The sequence below is a fragment of the Neoarius graeffei genome, chromosome 14 (assembly GCF_027579695.1).
Source record: "Neoarius graeffei isolate fNeoGra1 chromosome 14, fNeoGra1.pri, whole genome shotgun sequence".
Taxonomy (NCBI): Eukaryota; Metazoa; Chordata; class Actinopteri; order Siluriformes; family Ariidae; genus Neoarius; species Neoarius graeffei.
The window spans coordinates 12,947,599-12,957,171 of NC_083582.1; the positions used below are offsets into that span (position 1 = coordinate 12,947,599).

At 41.8% G+C, this 9,573-nt stretch overlaps 1 protein-coding gene across 1 annotated transcript in view; it reads right to left on the bottom strand.

Annotated features, from left to right (window-relative positions):
• The window catches only part of LOC132897551 (zinc finger protein 385C-like), a 58,892-nt gene extending 54,778 nt beyond the window's left edge, over positions 1–4,114 (bottom strand). The window contains exon 1 of the mRNA XM_060938813.1: positions 3,910–4,114. Coding sequence (XP_060794796.1) covers positions 3,910–4,114 — 205 coding nt within the window. The remainder of the gene's footprint in view (positions 1–3,909) is intronic.
• Between the last annotated feature and the right edge of the window lie 5,459 nt (positions 4,115–9,573).

Here is a 9,573-nt window from a genome sequence, read left to right on the forward strand (position 1 = left end):
TTCATGGAAGTTAACACCTTGATAGGAGTCTCTTCTGATGAGAAGGGTTGAAGAAAATCGGCATGCAAGTTCACTGCAGTTATCTAAAGAAGTAGAAAGCCAAACTGGGGTGACTATTTCCCGTGACACAATACAGCGTACACTGCAGAGGAATGGCATGCATGGATGCCATCCATGAAAGAAGCCTCTCCTAAAGCCCAGGCACAAAAAAAAGCCCGCCTAGAGTTTGCCAGGGCCCATGCTGACAAAGATGAAGACTACTGGGACTCTATACTCTGGAATAATGAGACCAAGATAAATGTTTTTGGAACTAATGGCTTCAAAACTGTATGGCATCGCAAAGGTGAGGAATACAAAGAAAAATGCATGGTGCCTACAGTGAAACATGGTGGTGGCAGTGTCCTTATGTGGGGCTGCATGAGTGCTGCTGGTGTCAGAGAGCTGCATTTCATTGATGATATCATGAATTCACAGATGTATTGCTCTATACTGAAAGAGAAAATGCTACCATCACTCTGTGCCCTTGGTCGTCATGCACTTTTCCAACATGACTAAACACACATCTAAGGCCACTGTTGGATTTCTGAAGAAGAACAGGGTGAAAGTGATTCAGTGGCTAAGTATGCCTCCTGATCTGAACCCAATCGAACACCTATGGGGAATTCTGAAGAGACAAGTTGAGCATCACTCTCCATCCAGCATCCAGTCACTAAAAGAGGTCATTGTTGAAGAATGGAAAAAGATTGATGTTGCAAAATGTCACCAGCTTGTTCATTCCATGCCTAGAAGACTTGGCGCTGTCATTAAAAATCATGGAGACCATACAAAGCACTAGATGTAGGAGTTTTTGTTGTGGGATGTACTCATTTTTGCACCACCCTAATTTGAGTAAAACTGAAAAATGTGTAATCTAAGTTATATTATTAACCTTACTTTTTCCCATTATAAGTAAAACAGATGTTATATTAAACTTTGTCTTGTCAACATTTTGGAAATTGTTTGTGTTCATTGAGATATTGTTTAAAACAGTGGCGATCCTAGAGTGATTTATTCCCCGGGCGAAACCCCCTGCTGGCGCCCCTCCCGGCCCAACCCGACAACCACCTCCCACCCACCACCTAAGAAAACACTAACTTCGTCCAGAACACACACGACCCCATACACAAACTCACAACAGCTATTTTCAAGAACAAATTTCCAGTTTTAATGACTAGTGCAATAAAAAATACAAAGATAAACAATAAAAGATAAACAATAAACAAAAAGACTCAATGACTTCGCATTACAGCTATCCACAGCTATTTAAGGTGGTGTTTACATTAGACCGTATCTGTCTCGTTTTCGTCGCGGATGCACTGTCCGTTCACATTAAAATGCCCGGAAACGACTCCACAGGCGTAACAACTTGAATCCGCCAGGGTCCACGTATTCAACCCAGTTTGTATCTGATCCGGTGCTGTGTAAACATTGAGGAACGCGGAAACGCTGTGCTGAGCTCTAGCTGACGTCGTCATTGGACAACGTCACTGTGACATCCACCTTCCTGATTCGCTGGCGTTGGGATCACACACACAGCGGCTCAGTCCCGAATCACTGCTCATGCGCTTCACTCGCGCGCTCTGTGAGCTGCGCAGGGCCGGAGTGCGCACCCTCCAGAGGGCACTCGCTGTTCAGGGCGGAGTGATTTGGAGCGCAGGAGGAAGCGCTGAGCCGCACTGAGGTTTATTTACACATTTCAACTTATTTACCTCCTTCAGGCGCTTAAACTCAGTATGAACATCACAGCCAGGTGTGTTTATCTGCTGGAGAAGGTGTTCACTTGCCACCCTTCCACTTGCAAGTGGTGAGTGACTTGCGCATGCCCGATATGCACTGGGATCATGTGACGTGCCGTCTAATTAGTCATGTGATTAGCGTATCCGTGTATTGGCGTTGCTGTGTGAACGTGAATCGTGTATTGGCGTTGCTGTGTGCACGCGAATCGTTTTAAAAACGTTAATCTGATGATCCGCTGATACGGTCTAATGTAAACACCACCTAAGAAAGCACAACTGCTTAATTTGAAATAAACATTGGGATATAGGCATTAGTGTGTGTGTGTGTGTGTGTGTGTGTGTGTGTGTGTGCGCCTGTGTGTGTGTGTGCCTAACTTGTCGTAGCCCCATAATATGCACAATTCCGCCAGCGGAACGTTGTACTAGTCATCAAAAACACTTTACTACCATAGTACTACACTACTATGACATTACACAGAGTCTTAAGTAATACATTACGACTTGATCATTGCCATTCTGGTAACAGCAAATTTATAACGGGCCGTGTCCGCGACATGCAACACACGACGAGAAATGTTTAAACGACCATGTAAAGCTGTTAACATTCTGTTGGCTAATACAGAGCCCAACGTTAACCCAAGGCAATGACAGCAATAACTTTAAACGTTTTGTTGCAAAGCCTAATCGTTATGCTGAAATTAATTTCGTGTTGGGGGGCAGGCCAGGCCAGGTCGTCCAACTTAGCAAGCATCAATAATATAAGGCTAATTAGGGCATTAATTCATGTCACTCACTGAAATTGATTCATAAAGCATACCTTTTTCTTTTGCTCGTTTCTCCTCCTCTTCTTTCCTTTTCTTCTGGAATTGGGCACCTGATGGCTTTGACCTTTTCCTATCCATTAGATCTATCTCCAAGTATGACTCCATTTATTTGTCATTCAACCTCCTCCTGAATGATTCCCCCTTCCCCCAACACAAACTCACCGTCAGTGTGTAGTGGTGATCACCTAACGCGAGAGGTGAGACTGAACCATTTCATCTTGACCAATTGACCACCACGACCACAATAATCTTGGGAATTCATTCAGTTCATACACATAATCAAACGTACAGCCGTTTTGAAGTTCTTTGGATTGTTCTGCTTTTCTGTTCTCTCCTCTTTCTTGCGCGCACACGCACACACAAAAGCGTTTGCTCAATGTAATGTAATGTGGTCTGCACATTTGAGAGGCGTCTTGAGTTTGTGTCCTATGCATTGCGGCACCATATTTGGTTTGTTATTTAAATTATACGGGGTTTTGTGCCCACAGCAAACGTGACGCATGATGGCTTTTGCTGCATGTTACACTTGTGTGTGTGTAACACTGCTGCAAACCCTTAATTACAATTGAGCTACCAGAACTGACCAACTTCAGGTATTGACGCCTCTTGTTATGATGACGTCAACTGCGCAACTTTGGTATTGGGCTTCCCCATCCAAAATGTTCACACACACACACACACACACACCCCGCCCGTCTTGTTTTTTTTTTCAGGGATTTTTTTTGGGGGACCTTTTTTTTTTTTGGGACCGTTTTTTTTTTTTTCATGCCCGTGCTCATGCCACCCTCCCCCCCCCGCGATGCCGCCCCGGGCGGCTGCCCGGTCGGACCGCCCCCAGGACCACCCCTGGTTTAAAATGTTACTTTTCAAAGGGGGTGTACTCATTTACGCTGAGCACTGTAGGTTCAGGAACCATGTTATGGAATTTTTTTAAGGAAACATTTAAAGAACTTTGCTTTGGTAATCAGGATAAAATTTGCTCCAAAGAATTTAGTGCAAAATTTACCACAAAAACTTCTGGGTAAAAAGGCTTGAAATATCTCGGTAAAACTTGCTTTTAAAAAATTCTTGGTTAAAAAAAAATAATTCTTGAGAAATACTTGCCTCAAAGACAAATGGGTAAAATTTGCCTTTAAGTTATTCTTAATAGACATAGCCTACCTTAAAGTGACACTACAACTGAAGTAGAATTGAAAATTAAACTCTCATATTTGGAATTTGTCTCATAGATTATCAGATGTCATAGATCTGAAATATAAAGCAGATTTGAAAAACTGTGAACACAAATCCAGGATTGAAGATATTGTTACCCGTGCTATTTCTGGCTCCTCCGCTGGTTTTGGCGCTGTTGGCTTGCCGTAGTCGGCGCTGGTGAGTTTTTCCCTTGTAGTGGACCTGAGCCTGAGCGCTGGAGTTCAGCCGAATATTACACACTTCACACAGCATTAATGTTTGCTGCTTTCCCTTCCGTTTCACCTCCGACACTTCACACTCCGCACCCAATAGATGATCCATACCTGAGAAGGTCAAAGGTTAAAGATCAAAGGTTTATCCATAATATAACTGTAATGTGAATTTTATGAAACTTATATAATAGTTTAAAGGAATTCCCTGCTTTGTTTCTCATTCTTTCAGCTTTTATAAATTCTGAACCAAGGGCTCATCTCATCTCATCTCATTATCTCTAACCGCTTTATCCTTCTACAGGGTCGCAGGCAAGCTGGAGCCTATCCCAGCTGACTACGGGCGAAAGGCGGGGTACACCCTGGACAAGTCGCCAGGTCATCACAGGGCTGACATATAGACACAGACAACCATTCACACTCACATTCACACCTACGGTCAATTTAGAGTCACCAGTTAACCTAACCTGCATGTCTTTGGACTGTGGGGGAAACCGGAGCACCCGGAGGAAACCCACGCAGACACGGGGAGAACATGCAAACTCCACACAGAAAGGCCCTCGCCGGCCACGGGGATCGAACCCAGGACCTTCTTGCTGTGAGGCGACAGCACTAACCACTACACCACCGTGCCTGAACCAAGGGCTTCACTTGATAATTCCACCCCACACCACCAGAGGTCCCTGTCACCTACATACAAGGCTGCATCAGGGTCTACTGTTAATTTCCTCTTTTACTCATAGTTTATATGCTTTGTTTATAATGGTTATACAGTCTTCATTAGCTCATTGTGAGGTTTTATGTTGTTTATGAAGGCATTTATATCTTGTGTTTGATTTTCTGGCTTCTGTTATTTACTTGATTTTATTTATTTATTGATTTATTGATTGATTGACATCCTGCACCTGGCTGTGTTTCCATTGTTGGTTGTTTGTCTTAATTAATGCTATAAATCCAGAGCCAACTCAGTCCTCGAAGTGAGTGTATTTGTTAGCTTTGGGACATTCTCTGATATTAGCTTTGTGTGATAACAGTTATTGTTACTTGACTAATTAAGGCTGTTGTTGAAGGTTTGTGATGTGTTAAAATTTAAAAAATTAGTTTTTCCGAATAAAAATGGGCTTCTGTTTACCCAGTCAAACTGGCAACCTGTGTGTGAGACATGATTATTAGCATAGTATGGAGCAGATGAGGATATATGTTTATGTATCTCATTGTATTTATATAATATATAGGACTAATGTGTGCAATATACACAGTGCCTGCCATGATTATTGCCCCTCACCCCCAGTAAAGATTAGTAAAAAGGGTTAGAAAAAAATCCACCTTTTGGTGAAGTCACTTCATCTCACTGAAAAAAATAAGAAAACTCCAACCTTCTCCCTTAGAGAGAGGGTGAGGAGCTCAGACATCCAGAGGGATCTCGGAGTAGAGCCGCTGCTCCTTCATGTCGAAAGGAGTCAGCTGAGGTGGTTCGGGCACCTGATTAGGATGTTTCCTGGGTGCCTTCCTTTGGAGGTTTTCCAGGCACGTCAAACTGGGAGGAGACTTTGGGGTAGACCCAGAACACACTGGAGAAATTATATATCTCAGCTGGCCGGGGAGCATTTTGGGATCCCCCAGAAGGAACTGGAAAGCGTTACTGGGGAGAGGGATGCCTGCTGCCACCATGACCTGACTTCAGATAAGCAAAAGAAAATGGATGGAAATTCAACCTTTAAATGAAAAGAATTTATTCAGAGAAATACAAATCCTTCATCCAGAAATAATTTTTTCCAACAAAAAACATGTGCCACTATTATTGCCCCCCGCATATACTACTTTGTCCAACCCCCTTTGGCAGTAAAGCAGCACTGAGTCTCTCCTATAATATTTTATAAGATTGGAGATACAGAGCAAGGCATCTGAGACCATTCCTCTGAACACAATCTCTCCAGATCATCCAGGGTCCTTGGCCCTCTCTTGTGCTTTCTCCTCTTCAGCTCACCCCACAGATTTTCACTGGGGTTCAGGTCAGGGGACTGAGATGGCCATGGCAGAAGCTTGATTCTGTGCTCAGCGAACCATTTTAGTGTTGATTTGGACATATGCTTTGGATCATTGTCCTGGTGGAAGATCCAGTGACAACCCAGTTTTAGTTTCCTGGCAGAGGCAGCCAGATTCTGATTTAAAAAGGCCTGGTATTTCATGGAGTCCATGATGCCATGGACCCTAACATGGTTTAATGGACCTTTGGAGGAAAAACAGCCCCAAAACATCACAAAACCTCCACCGTATTTTACAGTTGGGATCGGGTTCTTTTCATTATAGCCATCCTTCTTTTTACACCAAACCCACCTTGAGTGTTCATTGCCAAAAAGCTGCATTTATGTTCCATCAGACGAGAGAACGCAGTTCCAGTCAAAGTTGTCGTAGAGTTTCACAAACTTCAGGTGCTTAGGTTTGTGGTTAATTGACAGAAAAGGCTTTTTTTCTGGAACCTTCCAAATAACTTGTTGGAATGGAGCCCTAAAATTTTGCTTTTTCTTGTAATTCACCAACAATGATCCTTGGGGATTTTTTGTTTCTCTTACTCTCCTCCTCACTGTACATGGGGACAAAATAAACTTGGGTCCTCTTCCAGGCAAGTTTGTAACAGTCCCAGTTGGTGTCCACTTTTTTATTATTGCCCAACAGTAGAAATGGACATTTTCAGGCGAGTAGCTTTTTTTTTTCCTGATAACTATTCCCTGACTTATGAAGGTCAACACATTTCTCCCTCATTTGGTTTCTATCTCATTTGGTTGGTCTTTTATCTTTCCCATGTTGATGGATGACTAAGGGAATTTGGCCTCCGTGTCCCCTCATATTTGTTCCCTAGTTAATCAGGAAGTCATGGATTACAGCTTTAAAGTTCCTACACACTTCAGTCAACTTAAACACATACAATTTAAATGGAAAACATGTTTCAGGTACATTGTGTTCAATCATTTCGGGGGGGGGGGATAATAGTGACGTGGTTTTGTTTAAAAAATTATTTCTTGATAAGAGATTTATTTTTCTCTGAATACATTTATTTCCATTAAAGGTTGGATTTTTCTCATTTTTTCAGTGTGAGATGAAGCAACTTCACCAAAATGTGGATTTTTTCACACTTTTTTTAACTAATCTTTACAAAGGGTGATAATAATTGTGAATAGCTATAGCCATAGTAATCTTCCCCCTTTCACTGTACAGCATTGAACACACCAATCCCTGTACTCAAGGCCATGTTCTATCTCTGCCCATTCTTCTGACTCCCTGTAATGGTATTGGATACAGAGATGATACCAGATACCGAATACAGTGACGTCACGACTGTGCTTTAAACCCGCGGCGGAATCAAAATTCTTTCTCTCTGGTGGTGAGTTTCCACGCGTGAAAGAGGGACATTGTGCATTGGTGCTTCAGAAGGACAGAGAACAAAGAACGAACTATTGATACCGGACCTTTAGCCAAAGTTCAATGTATTTGTCCTTTGCATAGTTGTAATAATTACTGAACCGGTAAGTTACTGCAGCCCACGCAGTATTTTAAAGAGAAAAGGCGACCAGATCCCTTTTCCCTTTCACAACGTCGACGAGCTATAAACAAGATTCCTTCCAGATCATTGGACAACCAATGGAATACCAAAGATCTTCAGCTGACGAGCTGTAAAGTAAAGGAACAGAACTGTTTTCTCCCTGGACCTGCGCTCCGCGCTGTCTTCGGATAACAGACTGCGCACTTTCAATTGCTAACACGAGCAATCTCAAGTAAGGCTGGCATCTGGGCAATTGTTAGTCTTAGTTGTGACTAGTTAATGTGAAGAGTGTTGTTTATTTGAATTCATTTATGGTTTAAATGTACACATTTGATTCACATGAAAGGCGGTCTTAGACCACGTGTTGTTTGATTTACTTTGTTTACTATCTGTATTTAGTTAGATCATGCATGCGTTCTCACTCTCTCTCTCTCTCTCTCTCATACTAACTCCCTCCGTCGTACTCCACTCTTCAACATTGGGATTTCAGGAGTAGCTAAGGGTTAAGTAAAAGTTTGGGTTTAAGGCCTAGCCAAGACTACACTGTAAAACCCAATAAGGTCACTGAGCTCAAAAATTTTATTGAAACTGATTACGTAAAAATTTTTGAGGTAAGTAACTAAATTTTTTAAGGTAAGATTTCTTTAAAATTACAATTAAGTGTAACTATAGTGTAATTTTTAAGAAATCTTACCTTAAAAAATTTAGTTACTTACCTCAAAAATTTTTACGTAATCGGTTTCAATAAAATTTTTGAGCTCAGTGACCTTATCAGGTTTTACAGTGTAGTTTAAACTATAGATTCCTTTGTTTCTTCCTTTTGCGCACTCTTCCTGGGTTGACCCTCCCCCTTCTGGGCGCAGCCTGGCACAGGGTTCGCACATTCCATTCGCATTCCATACACACACTCTCACACACACACCTACTCATACACACACCCACACATACATAAACACGTGCTTTCCCTATCACATTTTAACATCCACTCGCCCCTACATTGTAACACTGGCATATAGCTTATTACTTCTGATCACCATTAGTGCCTTAATTATCATATACACTACTGATTCTTATTTGTATACATTGTATCACCATTTATATTGAATTATTCCTTGGCTGCTATTGTTGCTATATCTGATCAGTATTAGTTTGCTAATTCATGTCAGCTATTTCAATAAATGGTATCTTTGGAATAAACTGTGTCCTGTTTATTGCTACAACATCCACTGAATGCCAACTTCTGCCAACCAAGTATTCTAATTGCCTTCAACCATTTGGTTGTTATATGAATGTTATAGATCTAGAGTAAACATGTTACATTAGAGCTATAATACTCAATAAACTATAGCAACATCACCACCAAGTTATTCCAGTGATTTTAATAGCTTAGCTATAAACTATTAGACACTTGAATTAATGATCAATGAATTTATGAGACTGATCCCTTTTTACATGAGACTGATTTGATAAGCCTATTGTACCTACATATATACACACACACACACACACACACACACACACACACACACACACATAGCCTGGAGGTAGGGCTGCACAATTAATTGAATTTAATCGAAAATCGCGATTTTGGCTGCCACGATTAAATTAAATGAAAATCGCGATTTATTTCCATTTAAAATGCGAGCTCTGCTGCATACCTGATCAAGCACTTTTTGACCAGTACTCCGCCAAACCATTAGGGGGCGAACCGATGCATGTAAGGTTTCATTATTCTGCCTAAATAAGCAAGCAAGCCAAGTGCGCAGAGCTTCAGTGCAGCGGTATCTTCTTCAAGGGGTGATGGCGTGAGAGTAGGTAACAGATTGAGGTGAGAGAGAAAAGCTAACTATGTCGGAACAACAGAGTCAATCTGTGTCTGAAGAAGCAGGGGGAGGTGAGGAGGAGTTTGTCCCTCGAAAGGGCTCAAGTTCTGTTATTTGGACATATTTTGGATTCAGGGCGAGTGATGTCCAACAAAAGCAGGCGATGTGCAGAGAGTGTCAGAGAGTTGTGTCTGCCCCACAGGGTAA